The sequence below is a fragment of the Prinia subflava genome, chromosome 2 (genome assembly GCF_021018805.1).
Source record: "Prinia subflava isolate CZ2003 ecotype Zambia chromosome 2, Cam_Psub_1.2, whole genome shotgun sequence".
Taxonomy (NCBI): Eukaryota; Metazoa; Chordata; class Aves; order Passeriformes; family Cisticolidae; genus Prinia; species Prinia subflava.
Genome location: NC_086248.1, coordinates 78,365,730 through 78,393,320, shown reverse-complemented (window position 1 = coordinate 78,393,320; position 27,591 = coordinate 78,365,730). Strand labels below are relative to the sequence as shown.

Genomic DNA, 27,591 nt, shown 5'->3' with positions numbered 1-27,591 from the left:
TGTGCAAGTACATTCTTGGTTCCAGTTCTGTTAAGCAAGCATAGTGAACTTTAATAAAATCTTCGTATTTTGCTTTCTTCTCTTCCTCTTGGCCAAGGTAGACTATATTTCATATCCCTCTCAGTAGTGCTTTGTCTGCTCTCATATGAGGAGGGTTCAGATGTTTTCTCTTGTGGCATTGATAACTGAGTTGAACCTCTGCCTTTAAAATGTTCAAAATAGGTAAGAAATTAAGTAATTTCTTTATTCTAAAACTAGACAGCAGGTACTGTTTTTAAATAGGGATACAGCTGTAGCGTGGTCTTTTGATATTTAAATTCTATTATCTTGTGTTTGAGAGGGTCAGATACGGTTTCTAACTGCTGCATGGTGCTCACCTAAATTTGAATGTGTTACATTATAACATTTTAAAGGTGCTACAATATAACAAAGAGTTTTTCAGTCCCTCCCTTTTGTTGGAAAAAGTAAATTTTCAGGCTGGATTTTGGTCCACAGTGAGTTGCCTATGCTGATATTTCTTACCTGCAAGCCTGGCAGAACTTGGATACATTTGAGAATTGATTCCCCTAAATCTCATGCCTTTCATTTATAGCAGCTTTCTTGCTCTTTAGTTGTAAATAGCGTAGTAATCACACTCCATAGTTTTTCCTGATCTAGTCTGGATGTCTTATTTGCATTTTCCTTGTCATTAGGCTTTGTCTGCCCTGTGTACTGTGTATTTGAAGTTCAGGGATCAATTCAGTATTTTCAGTTTTCTGCCTTTTTCGGTAATGGAGCCTAATAGGATTGGAGAGAGGTCAAGTTTTTTTCCATATCGGAATTAGTGTTGGAAGTCATGCTAAGAGCTCATCTTCAAGTCAGAGTCAATTATTACATTTATCCATTTAGAAACAGAATACTGATCACTGTTCTCAAACATCTTCAAGACGGAGATTTAACAGTCTTCTCATGAAATTTCTCCTGCTGTATGCTGTCTTTGATGATGATTTCTTTCACTGCTCTTTAGTCTCTATTATCTTTGTCACTGGAGTCATAGCTATTGTACCATTCATTATGAATATGGCAAAGAGATTTCTTCAAAAGAGGAGGGAAAGACAAGAGTTTATTTAGGTGCTGTCGTTCTCCAACCATTTATTTTCTCAAGCTGAATATCTCCAATCCTTTCAAACTTATAAAAGAAGGAAAAACAAAGCAGCCTTTACTTTCTCCTCCCCAAAGATCTGATCAAGTCACTCCACAAGTTTCTTGATGAGATATGCAAAACCAGGCCCAGTAATCCTAGAGATGAATTCCTCAAGCAGCTCTTCAATCTGTACATACCGTGTGTGTGTGTATACATAGTGGAATGTTTGCACTTTTGAACAGGAAATGGAATGAGCTTTATCATCTGACTCGCAAGAACCTCTCTTACAGAACTGCTGTCTAGCTGGGGTTTTTTTCATCCTGTAACAGGGCTTTAAGTTATTTTATTATTGACGTAGTAACTTTCACTTGCCCCTACTCAATTGCATTTTATTTTTTCAAAGTCAAGGCAGAATTTTACGGCTAAAATCTCCTAGAGTATTTTAAATTGGAGTGTCTCCAAGTGAGGTTTTGGCATAGCTTCCATGATGACATTTTTCAAGTGTTCTGAACTTGCACATTTAGAGCTAAAAAGTGACAAGAGAAGGAAGGGACTGTAAATTGATTAGTGCATGGTTTCCTGTGGCATGGCTTTGTTTTCTAATTCCTCTTAACTAATTGGATGTTGTTAAACTATGTCATTGTGTTGTGATTTGCTAATGGCAGTGGTGCCACTCTTCCCAAACTTCTTCAAGAGTGCAGGAATATCTCACCAAGCTGCCTTTGACTTCAATGGCCTTAGTCTCTGGTGTGCTCTCTAGCTTGTTCCAGTGCTGCTTTCGTGGAACCAGGAACTGTTTTGTCAGAAAGAAGCCTGTGATTTATTTGAACAAATTCATGATTCTTGTGTTCTTGTTTGTATTGCCCACCAGGTTCTTGAATCCTTGCAAATTGCAAGTTTTAAATACAGTTCAGAATTAAATTAACAGTGTTTTGATTGTGTTACCTGCTTTTTGAAGGAAATATAATGATGCTAGTTTCAAATTTCTCTCTTTCGTGATAACTGAGTAAGCCAGTTCAGCTTTCATATCTTGTTGGTGGTGCCACGAAAATACTTACTGCATCTGACAAAGTGATCCAAGCAGAGGAGCCTTCAGATAAACTGCTACTTGAGGTGTTTGCTCCCTGGCTAGAATTAGAAAACACTGGGCAAGTCACTCTTTCAGCCTAGTGCTGCAAACAATACTAGTAACACCAAAAAAAAAAAAAAAAAAAAAAAAAAAAAAAAAAAGCGTTGACTCATGCACAGATTTTTTTCATTGGCACGTGAATATTGGACTACAGTATCATTGAAACAAATAATGAAGCGTGCATCATCAGAAAGTCATCTTTGGATGTTCTGTGGGAGGAAATGCCTCCTTAGTGGTGCAGAGTCACAGCCAACTACAGCATTTTGAAAAAGTGTGCATAAGCAGAGGCTAGTACTATACAACTGAAGTTCGTGGTGTACTTCTTTACAGAACCTTTTTAAAAATGAATATGAGGAAGTGAGATAGCTCAAGTTTAGCACAGACTTTTTCTTGGAAAGGTGCCATAATCTTTCAGGAGTATAGGGATTACATCTATTCTCTTGTATGGAAAAAATGGTAAGGACTAAGGACGTTTTTGCTACTGAGCAGTAAACAAAGTGATACACAAACTAAGGTTTGACTTACTACCAAATGAAGCTGCCAATGTCTGTGTTTTCTAATGTGTCTCTAATTCTCTTTGAAGTTTGAGGAAAATTGCTTATTTATGAGCTCTTTAATTTCAAGGAAACTCATAAGTGTTATTTGCTAGAACTATTCTTTTCCCCCTCCACTCTTGAGGTCTGCTTGGGATGTACTGTTCTGCACCAAGGATGTGTGGTTTGAGGCTGAGAGAGGGGGAAGTCAGGCTTCTTAGTGGATCTCAGAAAATACACACCAAGAAATGGCTTAATGGCTTAATGGAATAGCTGTTGTTAGAAGATAGAATAAAAATATAAAGAAAGATAATGAGAAAATCTCCCATCCCTTCAGTTCCCAGCAACACTACTTTTGTACATCACTCAGACCTGGGGTGGATTTTCCCACAGCACAATGCACTGACCCTGTCCATAGAGTTTCTGACCATTATGGTCATTTGAGCGATTTGTTATTCTGTCTTTGTAAAAGAGTGAGTTTGTTAAGCCATTTGTTGTCAGGCCTTTCTTAGTGAGATCTCAAAAAAACCCCCAACTGGGTGTTCCCTCTGTGCCTCACATCTTTTCTCTGTGCCTCACACAGTCTGTCTACCTCCCTGTGCCTCTCTATCACTCACTGTCCTTACCCCTCACAGTACAGGACATATACCTGCCTTTATCTTGGGGTTTTATTACCTTTTTATTGTCAAGTTTCTTTGTTTCAGATTACCTTGATATTTTGTATAACAGAGTTTGTCATAATGTTAGTCAGATGCTGAAGGTCAGTTTGGTAATTTTTCAGAAATCTTACACAAGACCTATGCTTGGATTTGCCTCTTGATTTGAATCCTACTGATTTGACTTCTTGTAATTTCTGGAACTGCTAACAGCTCTTCTCACCCCATCCCCCCAGCATTATGTAAAGTTAAACATTCCTTCTCCATGACTTAGAGCACAAGGAGGAGCCAGGAGCGGCTCAGGGAGCTGGTGTTGATTAGTTTGGAGAAAAGGAGGCTCAGGGATAATCTTATCATTCTGGACAACTACCTGAGAGAAGCTTGTCCTGAGGTGTGGGTTGGCCTCTTCTCCAAAGTAATAAGTGACAGGATGAGAGGAAATGGCCTCAAGCTGCTCCAGGGGAGGGTTGATACCAGGAAAAATGTTTTCACTTAAAGAGTTGCCAAACACTGGAACAGGCTGCTCAGGGCAGTGGTGTAGTCACTCTCGCTGGAGGTATTTCAAAGATGTGCAGATGTGGCATTTAAAGACGTGGTTGAGTGGTGGACGTGGCAGTGCTGGGTTAATGGTTGGACCTGAGCATCTGAGTGCTCTTTGGTTCTCTGACTTCTCTGTAAGTTACAGAATTGATCTAGGTGTATCTGTAGTGCTGACTAATGGGCAACCTCCTTGAATGATTTCAGCTGCCATTAATACATTGTGTCCATTGAAAATTTTGGACTTTGATCTTTTGTCTGTGGATTTGATCAGTGTTTCAATTCTAGGTTTGATGAAATAATGTGGAGAGCTCCTTAGTTAGGAGAATTCAGAGAAATTAGTTTAATTATCAATTTTCAGATGTTGAATTTTAAAAGGAAGTTTATGCACTCTGTACAGACGAGGTAGTGTAGGCCTTCACTTGACATGGTAGAATATTTTCTGTCATAAGTATAGTTTGGGTTGTGGGAATTGTCATAATGGTTGAGATTTTTGGTTTCTATTGAGGTTGCCTTTGTTAATTGCCTTTTAAACCCATCCCCCCCGTATAGTTATCTTTGATGCCATTTGCAACTGCAGTATTTCTGCAGTTCTGTTTTGCATTTGCCCTGAAAAAAATTCATAGTAGTAAAGCAAAATAACTATTCTTGTATGATTTCACTGATTTCAGGTCCTGCATAAATACTGTCATAATTGCATAGCTGTTCAAGTGCAAGCATGTCTTGTGAGTTGAATTTAGCTGTATGCCTGTCCAAACTTTCTTCTTTTGTTGTCTGTGATGATTTTAGGTGGAGAACTTCATTTCCTTCAGATTGGAGGGACCTGCGATGACATCGATGAAGCTGATATACTTGTAGATGCATCCCTTTCCAAAAGTGTAGAACAGTCATCAGAAGGCACCAAGCCCTTATCCAACCCTTCTAGTCCAGGCATTACAGGTAAATTGTACATGTGTTCATGTATCAAAATACTTTTGTCATTTTTGAAAGTTGCATCTGAACATGACTGGCAATTATTTATTAGCATGCTGTTTTAGAAATGTTTTGCTGCCCAAAGTTAGAGTTCTGTAGTTGCTGTATGTCTGTCCCTGGGTGTGTACAAGCATAACTTCAGGAGTTCCTGATTTAAAAAAAAAAACAAACCAAAACACTTTGACTTATTCCAGTCTCTAAGTGTGATTTTAAGTGTGGCAGACTGTATTTGTGTGACCCCAATTTTATTCTTCAAGAGTCAGTCTTCCTTCCAAAGAAGGAAGAAATACATTTTGTTGTAAGTTTATTCGTAAGCAGCATTACAGTAGTGGCTTTGAGGACTGAATTTCTCCTGCTCCTCCTCTATTTCAGCAAAGAAGCCACTCCTGAACTATGAAGATCACTAGAAAATAAACTGTTCTAAATATGTGAGGGGGGGAAAAAGTCTATGGCTTTCTTCTGCCAGGATTTTTGCCTTCTTTTGCTAATGACAAATAAAACAAAAAAAGAGTATAGATGTCACAGCTATAGATGTGTTTCAAAGGATGCATTTCCTATACAGTAGCTTATCAGCAGACTTAAGTGACTTTGAAGCAAATAGTAACTGTGACTATCCTGATAAGTCAAATAGATGATCTTTATTGTTTAAATTCTGCCAGCACTATAGAAGAAATTTTTTTCTCTTTTTTAAATCTCATTCTCATCCTGCCTTCAGTATAGCCTTGAATTTGACTTACTAGAATAAAAAATTGATTTGTTTATGTATAAGCTTTGAAGCAGCTGTAATTTTAGGTTGTCCACAAGCTGCAGGTCCTCCTTTAAGTAGTCATATAATTTAGACATTGTAGTATTGCTTGTTCTTGTTTTGTAATAGTTTCCAAAGAGTTGTTAGGTACACACAGTAACCATCAGATGAACTGAATACTGTTGTGCTGTGGCATCAAACTGAGTCCCTTAAAGCTCTGAGAGAAGCTTAATAGTCATAAGCCAGTGCTGGAATGATGGGTCTGGGTAGGAGTTGTTGAAAGCAAACAGTGGTTGCAGAACTTTTGAGGATACTGAAGTCAATAATACAGGACTCTTAACAGATATGAGAATGATTGTTAGGGCTGTGTAAGCCTCTTCAGTACTGAGGTTGTCAGTACTTGTGTGGATTGTGATCAGCCTTTGATTTACAGTATCAGTGTTGCTTCTCTTTTGGTCTTATATACTAAAAACCAGAAAAAGTGTTTTCCTCCACTTCTGTCCTAGCATGTTTTTCAGACAGAGACACAGCTCAGGAGAAAGGCTTCTGTTCGGGGAAATGAACTCCTGCAGCAAGAAGAAATTTCTACTCATATATTGTTCCTTTATATTGTGGGCTTTGTGTGTTTATTCTTCTCCATTGTTTGCATTCTAGAATGTGCTCCTTGCATTTTATTTTCCACCCTGAATTTGCAAGTTGGATGCATTTTAAATTTTATTCTTTTAAGAGAAAATAAGTTAATCTTATAGCAATCTTAGATTACTGTTTCCTTTCAAGGAGCAGAGGGTTTTTTGTGGTGAAATAATCTAAGATAATGCTTCTTTTCAAAATTAATTAAGAAAGAATATTAGTTTTCTGGACCAGTTTAAAACCCGTTTTAAAATTTACTGTTAGAACTTTGTCTTGTTATAACACTTTGTTAGAATATAATAGAAGTCTTTTAAATTTTAGAAGAAGCCAAGTATACTTGACAGCAGTGGAAAGTTAAGTCCTTCATTTTTCAGTTTTAGGGGTTGATTACATGTATGTGGTTGCTCTGACTACTCTGAATTTGTTTCTGTTGGAGGAAGAAGGAGAATAAAGCAGAAAAATCCAGTCTGCTCAAAGATAGGCTTGTTGTACAGTTTGAGCAATGATCTCACTTCTCATTGCAGTGTCATCCAGCTAATGAGGTTCACATTTGGCAGTTTAAAAAGTGAAGGTCTTTGCTGTATTATTGAAATTCAATTTCTAAAGCATTTCTAATTTCTTTGGCATTTTCCTGTCTTTGAGATTGAAAAGTAGAAATTATTATAGTTGCAATGAGAATGAATTTATTACCTGTCCAAGCGTCTCACTTCAAACTGAACCTGGATTGTTTTTCAATATACTCTCTGGTTCAGGCCTCACAGCCAGGGTGGTATTTGTGTTGGTGTATTATTATCTCCTCACCCCCACTGACAGTAGTAGTCAGGTGGCAAACTTTCTCCTTTTGAAAACCATGATTTCTTTACAAATAAAAATTTTTCCTTCAAAACACATTTTTAAGAGAAAATTCTCAAAATACTAGAAAATATACATTGTGCATGTCTTAATTTCCTTTAAGTTTAGTTGGTTGAGGTTCTTTGGTTGGTTGGGTTTTGTTCAGGGGTGTTTTTTATTGGTTTGTGGTTTTTTGGTTGGTTGGGGCTTTTGTATGTCTGAGAAAATCTGATTATCAAATTTTGGGTTCTTTGTGGTTCCTTTAGGTGTTTGACTTCTGGGATATTTTAGTTTTCAATACTTCAGTTAATACCCTTGTTTCCTTGGTACAAGACCTACATATAAAGACAAGAAGACAAAATAATTGTCAAGGCCCATCGTCTTTTAAGTGCTTAACATAAAGCATGTTTGTTTTTCTCTTACTTTCTTATAAACTAAGTTGGGGACCTGCCACAATGTTCTAGTAATCCACCATAAAATAAGTTTATATTGATAATCAAGGGCCAAAGTAATGTTTTAAACAGTGATAAAAATGCATAGTAATTCTGCATGTCTGTTTTCATGATATATATATTTATTTATCTGAGTCAGTAGGGATATTAAAAAAAAGTTTAATCAGCTTTACATCTTCAAAGTACAGCTGGCTAATTACTTATTCCTGATGGCTCTGGCTGAATCCCAGACAGCATGCTCAGAGCTTTCAGTATTTAGAAAATTTATTCCAAATGAACTGCCTTCAAAGGATACAGACTTCAAGGCTGGGATGTTTGGTTGCTTTTGCTGGGATTTTTTGTAGTTGTTTTTAGTTGTTGTTTGTTTAGGGTGGTGCTTTTGCAGTGAGCGGAGTTTATTAATATTCTTTTTTAACTAAAAAACCTTCGTATGAGTTGTAGTTCATTTTTCCTATAGCAGTTTTGATATGTTTTGAACTATTTTTATAGGATGTTCTGGAAAAAATATCTGTGTAGTAATGAATGTATGTGCTGTAATTAATTACTCAGGAGTTGATCTTTTGGTGGACCAGCCATTCTCCCTTGAGACACTGACATCGCTGGTGGAGCTGACGCGTTTTGAGACCTTGACACCGCGGTTTTCAGCCACGGTGCCTCCCTGTTGGGTGGAAGTCCAGCAGGAGCAGCAGCAAAGGCGGCACCCTCAGCACCTGCACCAGCAGCACCACGGGGATGCAGCTCAGCACACTCGCACTTGGAAGCTGCAGACGGACAGGTACGTAGGGCACCAGCGCATGGGGAGCTGTGTGCATTGCTTAACTAGTTGGGGTAGCTGTACAACCACAAATCCCATGCAATTTCATGGTTTTTGACTAGTGTACGAGTTTCAGAACATGTGTTCTCAAAGATGGTAGTCCCCATTTGGCAATTTACAATATATGTGTTAGTGAGATTGCCAGAGGCATTCTAGTAGACCTTGAAACAGATTGAAAAGTCAGGTTTTGAATTGGTGGATTTTTATTTGCCAAATATGGTCATTATGTTACATAATTAGACAAGAACATTTGTCAGAATTAGAGATATTCTCGATAGTTTCTGTAAAAGTCTGATTCACTCTTCTTATGTATACACACATTTTTAGTACATTATTTAATCAGAAAATGCAAACTGTAGGTGCCAGTGTGACTAATTAGTTGACCTAAATGAAATCATAGTGTAGTTTACTTCAAAATATGGTCGTAGAATCTGGCTTTATGTCTATTCAAGTTAAATCTTTCATATATGAGACATTTAAGCCACTCTAGAGCCCTAGTAGTGCTAAAATTTAGGCAGTATTTTCAATGAAATGAATGGCACCAAAATGATACGTGTAGCAGGACTTAGTTTTTTACATGTGGCATGAGAACTTGGAATTCCTCTGGGCTACTAAATACGACCACAGCAGCGTTGCAGTCTCCTTGAAGGATTGCTTGAAAGCTACCTGAAGTAGCTTTGCATAGTTTTTTGTTAGAAGTGCTTGCAGAAACAAAATATAGCTAGAAGTTTTCTTGTTTTATTTATTAAGTGGTGTGCATAAGACACTACAGGATGTTTTAGGTCAGACTGCTGCACATCTGTTCCCCTGATGTGTAACACTTGGATTGTCATGTAGACTTGAAATAGCAATAGAGTGAAAATAATGAAATGGCCAAAGGGTGCTAGGGAAGCTTGAGGTCATGTGTGGTGCAAAAAAAAATGTCATATAAACAGCTGAAAGATAGCATGTGATAATGAAGCATTCCAGGTGGGAAAACACGTAATAGATGCTGGCATTTCCAGGGCTGGCACATAACAGGAGCTGGACTTGCTTTAAATAAACGTTCATAAGCTACAGTTGAAATTTTGCAATGCATTATAGGCTTTAAAGCCTTTATTTATCTTGAGTTTTTGCTTTGTGTAAGGAAATATTCTGTATGTATCAAGTGAAAGGGAGGTGATTCTTTGCAAAATAACTTCCAGTCAAAACTATTGATTATCCAAACGTGTTCAGCAACAGTTCAAAAGTAAAAAGCTATCAATGGGAAGCTACAAGGAAGCAAGCAGTGAAAGTAATAGCTGTTAATTGGATGGGCATTAGTGGAAAATTAGCTTGTGAATATTCTTTCATTAGAGGAAAATAATTGTGCCTGCTGCTAAATAAAACAGGGTTGTAAAGAGGAAAAGTTAGAAGTACTAGTTTAGTACTGGAAATCTTTGACAGCTGCTATGTGACTTGTGATGAAAATGATTAAATTACAGTCCCTTTGTTCTTAAGGTAGAATCTTAAGATTGAAAGCTGTGTTAGCTCTTAATTAAAAGTTATCCGGGAAGAAACTTTTTGATTTCTGGATTATTTTTTTGGTTGTTAATATGAGGTTCCTTTTATCTCCTTTTTGAGTGCCTCATACTGATACCTATCACGATGTGGGATTACAGTGTTAGATGGATGAGTAATGCAATTTGATATGGTAATTCTTTTGTTTCTCAAATAGATAGAAAGAGATAATCCTGTAACTGTATTTTAGAAAATGGCATTATATTACAGTCCTACTTTGTTATTTTAAAAAAACTGTGCGACAAAGAAAACAGAAAAGCAGAGTCTGGTTTACCCATTGAATTATCTAAATATCAGTGTTGTCCTCTCAGGTGTCATGTAACTAGAATGTTATATGAGGTTAATTCTTGTAAAAGAGAGGTACATGAATTTCTAGTATGCATGGATAAAACAGTGACACCTGAATTTCCTGGCTTTATCCCAAATTTATGTAGGATGTATTCATCTTACGGAGACATATTTGAAAATAAATGGAAGAAAGAAAAGCTAGATACTGATGTCCTTTCCAGTGCTTAACCTCTGGAAATGGCTCTGCAGCTCAAAGTTCAGTTGCAGTGGAAGGTCAGACAGTGAGATGTTCTAGAAAAGGGATGAATAAGTGTGTTGGAAAATATCTTGTGGTTGAGAATGATGGTATATTGGTGCTTATTGGAGCTCAGTATGGATTGTATGTTGTTCTTTAGAAAGATGCTACAGATGTAGAAGGGTTTCAAAGGTAGAAGAGTTCCTAAAAGACTATGCATTAGATTATCAGAGAAAAGTGATATTGAGGATAGATATGTAAGATATGAGAAAATAATAAAGAAATAAATTAATTTGTTTGCTACTTTGAAACTTTGCAGATGAATAAAGGATGTACGTAAAGCAACCTATGAGATATTAAACAAAAATTTTAAAGGGGAGTCCTTTAACTAATCACAGAATTAGATAGTGAAGTTTATTGCCAGAGGTATAAGAAGATCTCTTAACTATGGGATTAATGTGAGACCTTCATGGAGATTCTTTATTCAATACTTGCCTATTGAGCATCTGCTGCTTCATTCTGTGAAAAATAGATTTCTGGGGTAGACAAATACCAGTTGTAATTCACTGAGGCTGTGTGTACTGTATGCAACACATAGACTACAAAAGACTGCTGAAGACAAAGTGGTTTATTATTCATTTCTGGGCTTGTACCAGATCTTTAACTAAAACTGGATGAGCAGAATATTACTTTGTGTTTCAAAAGTCTGGCTCCTTTGAGTGTCTTATTTAGTCCATGCTGTGCAAAAAAACTACCCCCAAACCCCTCTCTGTTTGGCACTGAATTATGTGCTCTCCAAGCCAGAGGAAAGGCATGAGTGTTTTAAAATATTTAGTGCTACAGTTGCTAACAGAGATTTTAGGGTTTTTTTTCACCCCAGAGCAGTGGGATAAGTTTTCATTATATTTTATTTATTTGTGTTCTTTGTGCAGTTAGCTGAAAAATCTTCACCATTACTTCTTGAATCATAAACACAAATTCTCTTCTGTCCATCTTTTCCTTCTGTCCATCTTTCCTCCCAAAATCTGTTTTTCTGTGCTGCTTGCTCTGGAAAGCTGGCGTGCCATTTCATGACATGTACCTGAAATCTCTGTTAAGTTGTATTACATGTGCCTGAAGGAGATCTGGCCGTCAGGGATATTGCTGTAAAGAAATAAATACATTTGCATCATTCCTTAATCTATTTTAAAATGGTTTTCTGCACAATACTGTATGTGTAGCATGCTATTAACATACCTATTTGTGAATTAGATGTTAGAAAGATGTCTCAAAAATATTTATAGCAGCACACTCAGTTTCTTAGTGTTCTCAGTTATACAACTAAATAAGTATATCAAAGTTACATTTTTAAAAATTACTTACTGCTAAATTAAGGAGATAAAAACATTCAGTTAATTTTAAAAACATACACAAACAGGACAATTGACACATAACTAGTTTTAATATCATTGCTCTTTGGTTTGAACTATTTTTTGCCAAGCCCAGGGTATCAAACTATGGAATGGATCATCGAGGGGTAGTTGCCTCAAGTTTACACTTTGAGTGTAAACCAAACTTGTCTTCAAAACAAAAATGTGACTTAATAAAAGAAAGCTGTACCCTTTTGCATAGCACAGGCTTCTGAGTGTGCACCTGGTAAGAAGCACCCTTCATCCCGTATGAATTATCAAATGTGCTTTAAAAATAATTTGAAAATAGTATTTTGAGTCTCCTATGTGTTGATTTTACTACTGAAAAGTCACATTGGTATGTGTTAAAGAATGGATAAGGGCAACTTAAAAGAGATTACGAGGTAGGTACCTGTGATTATGCTTTCATACACTTCACTAATTGATAAATCTTCTTTTAGTATTATGTTTGGTTTTATCCTTTTACTTTTTTTCATGGAAACAAGGAACTGGTATGTCTGCTAGTATGAAATCCTTTACCTTTCCGTGATCAAGGTAATAGCTAGGGAATCTTTCCACTTGTGCTTTCATGTGAACATTGCTTCTCCCTGTCATATCAATTGGCATTTTAACATCTTCTTCACAAAATTAATGTGGTTATCTTGAAAGCTTGAAAGAAGAAAGACTTCTACTTTAGAAATTCATGGGGATGTCAACTAACACAAAATAAGTTTTTCCTCTTGTTAAAGAGAGTGTGCATAGATCCAGAGTGGACTGTGTGATGCTGCTGCGTGATTGGAATTTTCTCTGTACACTGGGACATTGTCTTCTTTTTTCCTGACAGCAACAGCTGGGATGAACATGTCTTTGAACTGGTTCTACCAAAAGCTTGTATGGTTGGCCATGTGGACTTCAAATTTGTTTTGAATTCGAACATCACAAACATTCCGCAGATTCAAGTGACTTTACTGAAAAATAAAGCTCCAGGCTTAGGGAAAGTCAATGGTAAGAAGAAACTAGGATGTCTTTCAAAACATTATTTCTTTTCTCAAACTCATTATTCTCTGTGGTGTATATCAGAAAAAAATGCTTGTAATTGTGTAACTATTTAACTTTTACTGATTTATTCTGTTTCTCAGTATCATGGGCTCTTTTCAATTATCGTGCTTGAATGTAAATGGGGGAGACAAACTGGGTAAACAGTTTCAAAATCTTGACATGTATACAAATAAAAGTACATAGCTCAGAAAGACTGAACTCAATTATAATTCTGTACTGCATGAATCCTACAGTCATTAAAAATAACTTGTCAATTGTAAATCATCCTAGAGATTGAATAAACCAATGGTGCTCTTTTAAGGTCTCGATATAGTAAAAAAACCCCACTAAATTATTCCAAGTCACAGAAGGAGATTATTTACCAGTGAGAAAATTAGCAAGGCTTTTCTTGATGGAAGTAAAAAATCCCATGGCTTCCTTGGGAATTCTCTCATCATTTGGCTCATTAACTAAGTTATGTGAAAGCTGCAGTGTGATTTCACCTTTTATTCCTTGCAGCTTTGACAGAGTAGGCCAAAGTTAGGGACACTCTTGCCTTGGGAAGACTCCTGACTGAACTCTACATCTTACTAGCTCTCAGGGAACCTGGGAGGGGGTAGCATAAATTGAAATGTCAGTTCCTTGATGTGGAAGTGCCTCCATTGGGATTTTCCTGTGGTGAGAGCGTTTGTTTCATGTTTACTGCTTTGTCTTGGAGTTGAAGGTATTACATGCTACAACTCCTTTTATTGAGGCATTAATTACTTATCCTTATCTGGCCACCCTGTTTTTCAAATGCTTCTGGAAACTGGCTATTTCAGAGAAATCTTGCTGTCAGATATTATTAAATTGCTTGCTGGATATAAAATGTGTTAAAGAGAACAGCAAGCATGATCCTAAAAGCCCTTCCCTCCCCTCCCCCTTTTCCTATTTTTTTTAATTGCTAAGTAAGACCATCCCATTTAAACACAAGAATAACAGCTGTACATTTTAAAAAGGAATGTGGGCATTTCAAAGATCGTTAACATGCTTTCATAAAACTTCACTCTGTAGCATCCCTCAGTGTTTAACAACAAAAAATGTGGGCTGGAGATGCTCCCTTAAATACTATAAACTGGTTGTTACCCAAGAACAAAATATTCTAGCATACTGTTTGAGAAAAGCCTGTTCTTTCTTCTTTTAAGGTTCAAGATAGTTTAGATTTAACAGAAGTACTAGCTGTGACTGCAGGACAGGTCTTCTTTGAGTTTCTTCATTTTTTTGATGCTTGCTGTGAAACCTTAATTTTAACATGTAGAAGAAATTTGTTCTATCAAAGACAAAACCAGAACAGATTGTCCCTGTTTCTCTCCTGAATGGAACCTGCTTTGTTTTCAGCATGATTTCAGTCCATTTGCAGATCTGGATGTCAGAATTAATCTGAAAATCTTCACCTATGGAACAAAACAATAGAAGAAAAGCTGAACTCTTTTCTTTAATGCTTCAATTTTAAACACTTCTGAGCAAGCAGTTCCATGAGTTGGTAATTCCTTGGAGATATTTGATTTAGCTGTGAACTAAATTGCCAGATCTCTCTGTGAATGCTCTTCAGCAGAGCATACTGATCAGAAGACATGACAGAGCTCTTCCAGAAAACAACATTTCACTTCCTTACATGCAATATACAGGAATTTGGGTTTTTTCTGTTTCAAGGTAGAAAAGGCATCAAATGGGGGGTCAGGCAGTCTGGAAAGAACTGGGGAATGTGAGAGCACCTGCAAAGCAGCCTTGGCAAGGTCTTTTTTCTGTTTTATTCAGTAGAATTGGAGATCCACAACTAACCAACATCTTCTCCAAGTGTAGATGTGTTGTAGTGGTTTCCTTCCCTTTTTCAATTTCTTGAGTTTTGGAAAAGGACTTCAGTGACATTTGCCTTTTTTCTGTGCACTACTGAATAAAAAAATAAGACACTAATGATTTCATTATAAGGGAAGACAAGGGTAGATAATTTATATCTGTGATAGGTCTTAACCAAAATGTTCCAGTCCTAGGGAAAGGTAATATTCAACAGTGTTTGATGGCTCTTAGAAAAGTATAAAAACCTCAGACTGACATTCAATTAACTCTCCCCCAACTTCTCTCCTTCCATGGGGAGAGAAAGGAACTAAAAATTTAAGATAATGAGGCTAGGGAAGATGTGCAGGGCAGAGTTTATTCAGTCATTTTTTTGGAGTGTCATTTTTTCCAATCATTTAACTGGAAACAGTCGAATATGTAGTGTGTTGTAATGGGAGCACCAGAGACATAATTCTTCCGGTTGGGAACTAATGGCTTTGGTCTGGCAGTTAATTCACTGTATATGCTTCTTGTTAATTTGCTTGCATGTCATCTTCACCTATCATTCATGTGATCCATTTAATTGGAAAAAGGCCTGTGTTTAAGTATTACCAAAATAATGTTTGATGTGCAGCAGGAGCAATCCAGTTATATTAAGTTTAAATTATCAGAATTTTAGTACCGGAATCTAATTGCTTAGGAGTAATCTGCAGTTGATTATTAGGGGAAAAGAATTTGGGCAGTATTAAAACAGGCTCTTCACAGGTCATTCAGAAATACTATTTTTAACTATTTACTGCACCTTCAATCCATATGAAAAACATGTCTTTGTATACTTGTGGGTTTGTATTAGAAATATTGCTGTGGGCAGAAAGTTGATAATTTTGCTATGAAAACTACCACTGTTGTTTTTCCTGTGCCTTTGAAATCATGCTAATATTTTTATTTCCAGAAGCAGCAGTAGATAGACAGATCACATTTCCTTTATCTCCAGCTCATAATATTGAAATGGAGAGAAATGGAAAACCAGGACTGGTGGAATTCAGTGAAGAAATGCAGTATATGGATGTAGAGGAACCACAATGTAAGTTTTATTGATCTTGTTTTACTTCAGTTAAAATAGGACCTTGCTTTTTTCTTCTTTTAATGGTAGATTTGAATTCCTCTGCAAAAATTTCTCAGACATTAAAATAGACTATTTTCTCGACTGTCTTCAAAGTTGTTTTTCTTTCTGGTCTATGTGCTGTGTGAGTTGAAAGTTTAACACAAACAGACCAGAAATGTCCCAAACTACTAGAGAGGTTTGGTGCTTGTTTACAAGCAGATTAATGTTTATTTGAATTTAGAAATCAAGTAGATTGATATGGTATCTTTCTAACTTAAGTTGCTGGCCTGTTTCAGCAGTATTTTACTTTGTTTCTTTGGTTAGTTTTAATATAATTTGGCTTTGCATACCTGGTTTTGTAGAGATTGCTGCAGTAAACCAAGAAAATAAGGAACAGAACTTAAAGAATTCATAGCTAGGCCACATCACACTGACTGTGCCTGTTTTTATAATTTTTTTGTTAACTAGCACTCTTCCACAACATGTCTTAGGCTGTGAAGGGCAGTGAGTGGGTCTGAGTGAGGAGAGCTGCAGATTAAAGTTTGACAGTTGGAGTGACTCAGTTCTAGAGCAATGGTTCTTCCTCCTGGTCCTTTCAAGAGTCTTACTTTGCACCTTCTTTTCTCTCATGTAATCAGGCTTATCTAGAGCATGACTGTCAAGGTCCTTTCCAACCCAAACCTTTCTGTGAGTCTATGACTCCAGAAGAGGAGGGGTTACAAAGGATGAGGGGAGGGATCAATGGGGTGATAAAGGTGCTGAAAGAAGGTGTTTCATACTGAGAAAGGAACAGCAGATGAGTGACAATGATTCCAGTAATTTGTATATCCCATAGAAGAAACAAAGGCATCCTTGTTTTAAATTTATTATTTGTTTTGTTTTGTTTTTAAACAGTCTTGTCCTGCTTCAGTAAAAACCCAGTAAGGATTGTGGCTCTGTATATATTGATTCTTTATTTCATCAGTTGTGTATTTTGTGGCTTTTATAAGCCAGTCAACATATATTTTAATTCATATAATTAACTGAAAATGATTTTAAAACTGTCATATACCTAATTAATTTCACTGGAAAATGTCTAAAAGTGAAATTCAATTTTTATGTAAAGTTGTATGTATTTAGTGATCATTGTTTGACATGGTGCATTTTTAATCCATGCAAATGATCAGATTTTGTGACTTAATCATGACTAATTCAGATCCATATTACTCATGTTTTTGTAAGGTCTTAGACTGTGTCCATTTCTGGAGGAGCACAAGGAAGATATACTTTGTGGTCCAGTATGGCTGGCTACTGGACTTGATCTATCAGGACATGCTGGAATGTTGACACTAACAAGTCCAAAGCTTGTTAAAGGTAAACCAGTTGATTATGCTATTTGCATGAAACCTGTGTGACTGAAGTGCATCTCACACTTCTGTAGTCAGACATAGGTATGTTATTTATTTCTACATTGACAAGTTTTGCTGTATAACACCATAGTGAGTTGCTGTTTCAAATGGATGATAAACTACTGTAATTAACATAGTTGATCTGTTCTGTTTACAACTTGCAGTCTGTTTAAATTGTACAAATTCTCCCCCCTCCCTTTTTCTTCCCCACTTTTAGGCATGGCTGGTGGAAAGTATCGTTCATTTTTAATTCATGTCAAAGCAGTAAATGACAGAGGAACAGAAGAAATCTGCAATGGTGGCATTAGACCGGTGGTTAGAATACCTCCTCTAAAACCTCAGACCAACAAGGGCCATTCACTTGCTTCATTGCTGGCAAAAGTTGCAGCAGGCAAGGTAATGAATAGCCAAGGAAGATTCGTGTGTGAGGTGTAGACTTGGTATGATTCATGTCATCTGAAAATGAAGCAGCTGTTAGCAGAATTAAGATCCATTAAAAACTACTTTCTAAAGAGATGACACTGTGTTGACACCTTCAAGAATTAGAGTTCAAGATTTCTCAGTTTCTTTTGTGCAGATTTAATTGAAAAGGTCTCTTCTGCCACTTTCACAATCTGAACACTTGTTTTTGAGAATTCTGTTTCCTTGAGTATTTTCAGTCGTTGATAGGTCTTACCGTCCTGTGAAGATGTGTGTGTGCATGTGTATTGTTCTATATTAAAGCAATTAGTGAATAAAAATAATTTATTTTGGTACAATGCTCAAACTGAGAGATTTTTAGCAAACTGCTTGCATTTCATCGAACAAGATATAAAAGTAAATCAGAACCAATGTGATTTATGAATGTTATTTTTTCCAAAAATATAAGGAAAAGCCATCTAGCAAAATTGAAGCCAGTACTTCTTCAAGAAAATCAGATAATCTGCGAGGCTGTGACTTACTTCAAGAAGTCTCTGTAACAATTCGAAGATTTAAAAAAACTTCAATTTCAAAGGAAAGGTTAGTAGGTGTTTCTTAATTCTGAAGAAATACTAGCTTTAGTTGCACTTCTCATAAAAAGCTTAGTTCTCGAAATAGCTCAGGTCAAGGTACAGTTTCAAGTTGTTGTTTCATAAGCTTGTTTTATATGGAAAATCCTGTAAACTGCAACTAAGGGGGTACTGCTGTGAAAGTTGTGGTAGAATAACACCATGCATGAAATTAAATGTTGAGTGAGTTTTTTTGCCTGACTTCAAAAAGCAAATGTAAATAAGTTTCCTTGGTAAAATAGATAATTTTTTTAAAGGAAGCATCTCCCCTTTCTATTTCCACATTGCCTTGTTTCTTACAGCAGAAATTTCATTATTTGTCAAAAAGTTTAGAATCAAATTTAGCTAACAAAGAAGTGTTGAACTCCTTGGTTTGGTACTGCAGACCTAGATGCAGGTAATAGAGTATTTAAAGTGTATTACCAGCTGCCACCCTGCAGTGGTGGCACTGACTGTAACTGGCATAAAGAGGTCAACGAGGCTGCAAAGAGGGATGTGCAAACAGTAGATAAGAGTTCTGTAGAGGGTGAAATTTTGCTTAGGTTTAGAAGATGCTGGAGGAGTTAAAAGGGAAAAGTTGACAGAAGCTTCCTAGATGTAATATAAGAAGTTCTGTGAGCAGAAAATAGGATGATTGGGAATGTGTGCCCAGAAAGTATTGCATATGATTGTGTACTGCTTTTACTTTCAGCCAGGATTCTCTTTTTTGCTGCTGAGTTAGGATACAAAGCTGGAGAATGGCCATATTGGATAATTCTGTTTTTCTTTCCTTCCCTTCTTCCCTAGAGTTCAACGGTGTGCCATGTTACAGTTTTCAGAGTTCCATGAGAAGCTGCTCACCACTCTTTGCAAGAAGACAGAGGACAGTCTGACTACAGAACATGCTCAGAGTCTTGTACTCGACACGCTTTGTTGGTTGGCCGGAGTGTATTCCAATGGCCCTGGCAGGTAAGGGAGGAATTACGTTCAAATTGTCACGGCTATTTCTCAGTATCAGTTTAGTAAAAAAAAAAATTGTTTTATATAATTCTCTAAAGTATGCAACTTGTTTTCACAGCTCAAAGGAGGGAAATGACAGTTTGCTTTCTAAAACACGTAAATGCGTCTCTGACATTATACGTGTTTGCTTCTTTGAAGCTGGGCGGAGCATAGCTCACAAATGTGCACGATTTCTTGCACTATGCATCAGGTCAGTGCTAATTATTTGTATATATTTATTTTTGTTTGTTCTATATTTGGGGGATTGGCATGCATTCTGAACTGAGCGTTGTGTTTGTGGCTGTTTGACATTGGATTCATAAAGCAACAAGATCTGGTAGATGTTCTGTTCATGAAGTATGTGTTTAGGGTATGTCTTTCAGCTTCATCCTCTGGAGGAGATTTCATCTTTCATTCTTACTTCCTTCAATGTTAAAATGCCTGTGTTTTTTTGTAGCAATGGGAGGTGTGACCCGAGTCAGCAAGGGTTTGGATCAGTTCTTCTAAAGGCTTTACTCGACAATATGCCTCTTTTGCCTGCTGCTGCCACAGGTGGTACGTATGCAGTGTTTGTTGTCATAAACATACGTGGTGCATTTGTTGTTAGTTGAATTGTGTTGGACTCTCTTGTGAAATTAGAATGAGGTAATTATTCAGTTTGTATAAAATGCTCCTTGGAGTGGTCTGGTCTTGAAGCAGACGTTTGCAGTTGGTGGAATTTTAAGCAAATAAGCTTGCTTAAACCAGAGCATGAAGGCTGACATTTTTGGAGGAGCTTAAGTAAGTTTTCTAAGAATTCTGAAAGGTGTTTAGCAACAACAGATTCTGTTGACAGAAGTGACAGTCAGGGTGGTCTGTTATTTTTTAAAATTAGGAGATAGCCAGGAAACTTGGCTGTCGAAATGATGTCTTAGCTAGCAATCCACTTCTGATTCTTCAGCACTACAAGGAAATTTTAACTAAATTAAATTTCTTCCTTATCTATATTGCAGTGTAACAGTCTCTTAGCACCTTGTTGAAGCATCTGGAGTGCCAGATGGAATGGGAAGATGACTTCACCCTTGTATTTTGGGTGGCAAGGCCTGCTTTTCACACTAGGACATTGTTGAATTGTTGCTAGCTTGGCATTACCAATGGGTCTTGCAGAAAAATTAGTTTGCATTCCAAAAGGCTTGTACTACCACCCAGGTCAAAACACTTAACACAGTCCTACAGAGGGTAGGGAATGCACAGGGAGGGAAGTTCATGTTTCTGTACAGAACCATTGTTGTGTGCTCCCAGAACTGATTTGCAAGGAAGCAGTGCCTCCAGCAAGTACAGATTAAGGAGACAGAAACCACAACCAGAGGGTGAAATGAGGAAAAGAGTTGGCTCTGGAGTATAGTTTGGTTCTGATGGGATTGGAACCCCGAGCACCTTAATATATCAAGAGCATTTTGATTATTGTGAGCAGGAGCAATGAAAGTGTGCAAAGCTGTCCCATGGGAACCTTTTTTCCCTTCAGTTATGTGTTAGTTGATAAGAGAATCGGAAGTACTTGTAGAAACTTATGATTCCGAATGATTCTTAGTTGAAGTCCCTCAAGAAAGGGGAAGGGGCAGAATATCTCCTAGTCTGTGTTCAGTAACCGTTGGATAATAATCACCCCCATTGATTATCCTTCAAAGCATGCTTTCTCAGTGAAAAACTTATATCATGTTTTCACCTGAAATATATGTATTTTTTTAATGCAGGGTCTGTGTACTGGTATTTTGTATTGCTGAACTATGTAAAGGATGAAGATCTGGCAGGCTGCAGTACAGCTTGTGCATCGTTGCTGACTGCAGTGTCCCGGCAGCTGCAGGATCGCCTTACACCAATGGAAGCGTTGCTTCAAACAAGGTACTAAGAAATGCAGTTGTTGGAAACATTTGTTAAAAAACAAACCTAAGAACTGTCTAATGCCTTGTCCTGTTTTGACTCTTAGAGGGAATTAAGAATAGTTTCAGTTTGGCACAGTGCTTCACAAAACCATAGTCTTTCAGTAGGCTGACCACACATTTAATGTATTTCTTCTAAAGGCCGGATTCTAGGTGTAGGGACCTGGAATAATTTACTGGAGATGCAGGTTCTTCTTTGAAATTACTTTAAATTAAAAGTATCAATGTATTTAGGACTGTGATGTTGCTTCTTTTACATACTGAACTGATTGGCCGTTCAACTTTGGATTTAATGTGATACAAAAAGGAAATTTCTGATGATTCAGTTTTGTAGCAGTTTCCAAAGCAGCATTATGGGAAAGGAAAAATACTGCTGTTGACATGTTGACAGATATTTCAATTGTGGTTTGGGTGGAAGAGTTTTCCTCAAAGTCAAGCAAGATCAAGGTAGAAAAGGTGTGGTGGAGATTAGTTAAGAATTTAAAAAAAAACCAAAAAAAATTAATAAAAAATGTAGTAAGGGAAAGTGTAGAGGAGGGAGGATCTCGCTTTATTTTTGTTTTGTTTTTGAAGAACTATAATTCCAAAATACTTCATAAAAACTTAGTCTTGAGTGTTACACTTGAATCCTTCCCCTGCTGTCTGCTGCATCTCTACTTAGCTTATTTCACAATCTGAAACTCTTGCAGTTGATAGGAGACTTACCATAGCAATAGAAATGGTATCTGGGAGAACTGAGAATTTCAAAAAATAAAGTGAACTGAACCAAATGGAGGAGAAAAGTCTGAAAATTACACTTGACGTGAGAATGGCACCTTTCTGTGGGAAATGAATTGTTCCTTCATATAAATTGCTTCAAAGTACTTTCTTTAAACAGAAAAATAGAAATAAACTGAAATAGAAAGTTTTCTTCCTTTCCAGTTGCCTACTTTTGAATTGGGTACATGTGACATTTCAGATCACCTTCTGAGCACAGCTGTCTGCATGGCAAGGGAAGGTTTCTGAAGTGAGCTCATTCTTGATGCCCTTCAAGTTTAGATTTTCTGAATGTTTCTAGACAGTGTTTTATTGCTTTTCTTCTTGGAAGTTAATTTGCTTTCTCTTTTAACTCTGTAACTCCATAGGTAGTTTTAAGTAGAAGCAAATTCCTAACTTGTATACAATAGCTCTCTACCTATTGTAGCAAGACTGGCTATTTCTTGATTTTGTTTACTAATTGAAGCAAAATTTGTGGGCCTTTCCTTCATATGCCTATGGATCAAGAGAATACTGTCGTTTCTGGGTTTTGGTTTTTGTGTTTGCAGTTTCTTTAAAGAGAAATTAGTAGGCAGCACAGCTTTCCCCTTTTTCCCTTTCCTTGCCCTGAATTGTATTCTGTCTTTTTTGTGTGCATTTGTGTTGCAGAATTTATACTGTTGTGCTTTTCCTCTTTGTCATTGGTCCCAGGTGCAATAGCCTAACATCTGGTAATCAGCTGAAAGCAGATGTGTAATTAACAGATCTGCACATTCATGGGAGAGTAATATTCATTTTACTATCATGTGCTGCAATAAATCAAGTCAGACTTGCAAGGATAAGGCCAGTAGGGTGTGTTACAAGATTTGCAGTTAGAAAACAACAAAAAAGGGGATTTCAGATAGGATTTTCGGCTGTCTTATAAAAGAACTGTCTGGTTTTGTCTGTAGCAAATCTGAGAAAATTTCTCCAGCCTGTTCTTGAAAGTATGAGATTCACATAGTCATGGAATTAAATTATTCTAAATATTGAAAGGTATTCCGTAGTTTATTTATAATCATTAGCACTTGAACTGTCTCCTGCTCACATCTAATTTGAAAACTCTCCTGCTGCAATTAAAGCCTTTTAGTGCTTGTGTCCTGCCCACATTGGCACTGGAGAGCAGATTGTTTCATTCTAAACAAGTTCTGGATGCTTGGAGTGTATTTGTGTCTTCATTCTATTCTTCAGATCTGTAGTCATTCTGAAAGCATTTCCTTGAGCTTCTTTGGTCCTTATCTTCCTTGTATTGTGATACACGAAATTCTAGACATTATTCCAGTTGAGGGTTCTGATTAATGAAGCAGGAGAGGTATTTTGCATAATGTTCAATACTGTACAGGTGTATAAGGTGATTGATGTTTTTACATGACATTCTTGATTTGCTCTTTGGTTTTTTTGTTGATGTATCTTCTATATCCTTTTGTGAAAAGGATAGCTAATGAAGCTTAAAACAGTGAACCTAGGTAAAAGGCACTTTGCTTGTTGAAATAAATCTGGGTTGGACACAACAAATTAAACCCTCTGCAGTGAGTTCAAATTCTGATTTTACTCTACAATGCTCTTGCAGAATTCTGACATTTTATGACCTGCTTACCTAATAAATCAAACTCTCTTTAAAACATCTAAGTAATCGGTGTTAGTGTTGAGCTGACATGCTTTATTGAATGCTTAAATCTGATGTCCAAAGCAGGCTGTGAGGGTACCACACTGAATTTTGTCTGAACACTTTTGTGTTATTTTAGTAGCCCCTTTACAGGAGCACGTTGTCTTGGCTGGCAGATGAAAAAAGGTCAGGCAGCAACACATCAGTCTTGTCAGATGTGCAGGACACACTGGCCATGCTTAATGCGTGCTGGTAAAGAGCAACCAAGTCTATCCTGTGTTGTTCTGAGTGTAAAGTTATTTTAAATTTGCCACCTTGTAAGTAACTTGGTTGGGAAATGTAATGTTAAATGGGTTGATCTGTAATTCTCAGATGATCTGTAGCAATTACTGCCCTTTTGTAAGATCTTTCATAATTTTCTGATAATTACAGTCGTAGTATTGTGTGGCCAAACATTTTAATATTCAGAGAAGTCTAGAATCTGTTTTTACCTTGTTGCTGGTGTTGTATTCATGTAGACATTTACACTTTTTTGATTACTTGATGAAAAAACACACTTAAACATTCCAGCCTTCTCAGCATGTTGAGGGTTTTTACCTCATCTGGTAAAGAGAAACTGCTCAGAGGCAGAGGGAAAAGGAGGTGGAAGAATTTACTGTCCCTGCTGGCGTGTTTGTGGAAATATTTCAGATTTCTTCTGTCTCTTGCCAAAGTGCAGTATTATGTTTCTCACTTTTGTACCTACACAAATGCATTCTTTTACTCTGGCTTAGTAATTTGGCCTGATTTCCATTCTTTTCCTCTTTTCAGTTACCAATAGGTATTGGTAAACACTAAAAAAACAACTTCCAAACAAAACCACAAACGAAAAAAAACCTCCTGATTTTGATATAACTTTGGAGTGTCCTTTTTCTGATCTTATAAAACTCTAATTGATTTGAGACCACTTTGAATTATGGTGCTATTTTTTTCCCCTCCAGCACTGCCAGAGTAAATGTTAAAAGTTTCCTTCTGTTGAGGGATTTATCACAAGGGTTGATTGGTATGCCTATACCTTTTTTAATTCTTACTTCAGCTGGAAGAACAAGCTGAGGTGGAATTTCTTCTGCTGTTTTGAAATAGTACTGTGTTTTTACTGACATCAGACTCATGTCTCATTTACCATGTGCAGGTGTGTGTATTGCTGTGGCTCATTGTAGTTCTACTTTCCAAGGCTTGTAGTTCTATTTTCCATGCCTACTGTGATTGTGTGTCGTGTTTCCAGGACAGTATTACATCCTCAAAACTCTTTAGTAATGAAGAGTTACTTAGTTAGCATTATAAACTGTTTGAAAATGCCATGTAAGAAATTATTTTAATGAAGTATAAGTAAATGATAATCTGTGCCAAATGAATGAACAGAATAGTTAGGAATATAATAAATCCTGAATGTGAAATACTTGGCCTTTTACTGTAAATAATTTTGTATGAGTTCTTATTGTGTGAATGGTGCTGTTTGTCTTATTTGCAGATATGGATTATACAGTTCACCTTTTGATCCAGTTCTGTTTGATTTGGAAATATGTGGCTCTTCTTGTAAAAATGTGTACAACAGCAGCATTGGAGTACAGTCAGATGAAATTGATTTGTCTGATGTTCTATCAGGTATGTATGATTAGCAGTGGTTGTGATAGAATTGGTAAATCTCTATTATACAGTTTTCTTTTTGTGGAGATGTGATTTTTATACTTTCCAGCCAAGCTGAAATCCAAGGTATTCTCTTGCTGATGGTATCTTTTACATTTCCTGTGGCCTTAGGGCAAGGAGAAAAAGCCTCTTCTGGAATCTCTTATTATTTTCTTATCCTGTAGAATATCTCAGGGTAGAGATTAGAAAGAAAGGCTGCTCTCATTGCCTGGGTCAGTCATTTAGGAATCATCTGTCATTTCTTTCACGTAGCTTCCTTGAGGTGTGTTACTATTGACTTAGGCTAGCAACACTCATAGACAGAGAAGCCTAAATGGATTTTTCTTAAGTTGCGAAGATGCCATATGGCATTCCTCTACTTAAATATAAAGGTTTAATGAGGTTTTTTTTTCTGTTTCAGGGGAGTTAAAATACCTGAAAAGTATATTTATGTCTGTCTTCTCAGATTAATTCATAAGTGAATCTTCAGGCCCTGCAATGGCCTAAAGAACTAGATTATTTTTACCAGTCAGGAAATTCTTTTCATAGCCAGCATATTCATCAGTCACAGTGACTCCTTTCCTTCTCTTGTATGCTGTTGTCTTTCTCATTCCTATTCCTTCCTCTCTGTGTACAACTCTGTGAATTTGTCTGGATATTGATTAATAGTCTGGGTTTTATAGTGAATTCGTGTATGATCTTAGTTGCTCTGACAGTTTCTGTCTCTTCCTTTCTGGTAACAGGAATACATTTTTGCAAGCTAATTTGCTTTCTGTATAGCAAGAATAGAGCACCCATATATAATTTATTTCTGGAATTAAGAAGGTTATACTGAGCTTCTGTCACAGTTGACAGTTTGACTTATTAATATACTCTCTTCAGATTTGACAGCATTATCATTTTAAAAATATACTTCGATTTATATTGAGGAATAGTGATAGTGTTGTTTCTTCTACAACAGGAACTAATTCAATATTTGCATTATATTTAGTTGTCCCTTTTGACACTTCATGACTTGAAATGTCACTATCAAGAAGACATTGGCTGACTGTGCAGATACATGTTTCTCTTTCAGGAAATGGGAAAATAAGTAGTTGTGCAGCTGCTGAAGGTAGTTTTACTTCCCTTACTGGACTTCTGGAAGTTGAACCTCTGCACTTTACCTGTGTTTCAACAAGTGATGGAACTAGAATAGAAAGGGACGATGCAAGTACGTTTACTGGTATATACAATTTTTCATTTCTTCTACTTAGCGTAGTTCCACAATGCATTTTTAGTTGAACATAATGGCACTGTTTGATAACCTGATGGCTTGTCGTTTTGCAAGTGTTGGAATGTTTTGTCTGTGGTTTAAATAATTTCTGTATGTGAAGTTAGACTTCTTGGATCTTAGCAAACAAAGTGGATTTAAAAAATACTAATTTGAATCCATTTGTTTCTATTGGAGAGTATAACATACAAGCTTGCATCTTTACCTTACAACCTTTTGTGGTGGAAGACTTCTAGAGCAATGGGTGGCTTTTCTGTAATCCAAGTGTTATGTGTATGATCAATGTGCATAGCCTATAAACCATATACTTCGTAACTCAAGATGATGTTACCTTGTAGCAGGAACTGTATAAAAAGATATTTCTCTTGTTTTTACATCACTCTGACGAATTAATAAGGAATTAAAGGTGTGTTTTATAATTTCTACATACACGTTTTGTTTTGTTTGTTTGTTTCATGCCAGTGAGTACCTTTGGGGTTACCCCAGCAGTTGGTGGCCTCTCTTCTGGAACAGTTGGGGAAGCCTCGACAGCACTGAGTTCAGCAGCCCAGGTAGCTTTGCAGTCTCTCTCTCATGCAATGGCCTCAGCCGAGCAACAGCTCCAGGTGCTGCAAGAGAAACAGCAGCAGCTTTTGAAGCTTCAGCAACAGGTTGGAGGCTATTTGGCTCTTTTTAGTGCTGTCTCTAAACTTTGAAAGCTGAGAAAGTAGTTGCAGAGTAGTTGCCTTTTTTTTTTCCATAGTGTATTTGAGGAAGGAACTGCTCAGCACTCTGGTTTGTTCTTCTTAAGCAAAGTGCTGGGAGTGTCTCCCATGCTGTTTTGGTCTTTCAGACATAGTTTTTTGTGTATTTTAAGAGTGGGTTGGGAGTTTGTAATAAAAACTAAGTTTTCTTAAGTAAGTGTATCAGTCTGAAATTGGAAAAGCATTCCAAAATGAAAAGCACAGTTGCTGACACAGGGAAGTGCCAGTCATGAAGCCATTGTTAGTTAGCCAGGCCATTGTTAGTTGGCCAATGCTTGGCTGTGTTGACTCTGCTTTGCTGTTCAGTGGTAGGGTTTTTATTATTTTTTTTGATTATTCCATCTAATTACTCATGTTCCTCAGCTTGTGAGTCAAATTAAATAGTTTAAT

The 27,591-nt window shown here is 36.8% G+C and overlaps 1 protein-coding gene across 4 annotated transcripts in view; it reads left to right on the top strand.

Moving 5' to 3' along the window:
- Positions 1-27,591, top strand: part of BIRC6 (baculoviral IAP repeat containing 6) — a 173,386-nt gene that overhangs the window by 30,507 nt on the left and 115,288 nt on the right. For 3 of the 4 annotated variants that reach the window (XM_063390687.1, XM_063390686.1, XM_063390684.1), the window contains 14 exons: positions 4,768-4,917; positions 8,158-8,383; positions 12,717-12,877; positions 15,678-15,809; positions 17,052-17,183; positions 17,436-17,614; positions 18,087-18,217; positions 19,033-19,194; positions 19,304-19,435; positions 19,682-19,779; positions 20,958-21,105; positions 25,034-25,167; positions 26,264-26,410; positions 26,921-27,108. In XM_063390687.1, the coding sequence (XP_063246757.1) occupies positions 4,768-4,917; positions 8,158-8,383; positions 12,717-12,877; positions 15,678-15,809; positions 17,052-17,183; positions 17,436-17,614; positions 18,087-18,217; positions 19,033-19,194; positions 19,304-19,435; positions 19,682-19,779; positions 20,958-21,105; positions 25,034-25,167; positions 26,264-26,410; positions 26,921-27,108 (2,120 nt within the window). The remainder of the gene's footprint in view (positions 1-4,767; positions 4,918-8,157; positions 8,384-12,716; positions 12,878-15,677; positions 15,810-17,051; positions 17,184-17,435; positions 17,615-18,086; positions 18,218-19,032; positions 19,195-19,303; positions 19,436-19,681; positions 19,780-20,957; positions 21,106-25,033; positions 25,168-26,263; positions 26,411-26,920; positions 27,109-27,591) is intronic. The other variant, XM_063390688.1, reaches the window with a different exon arrangement.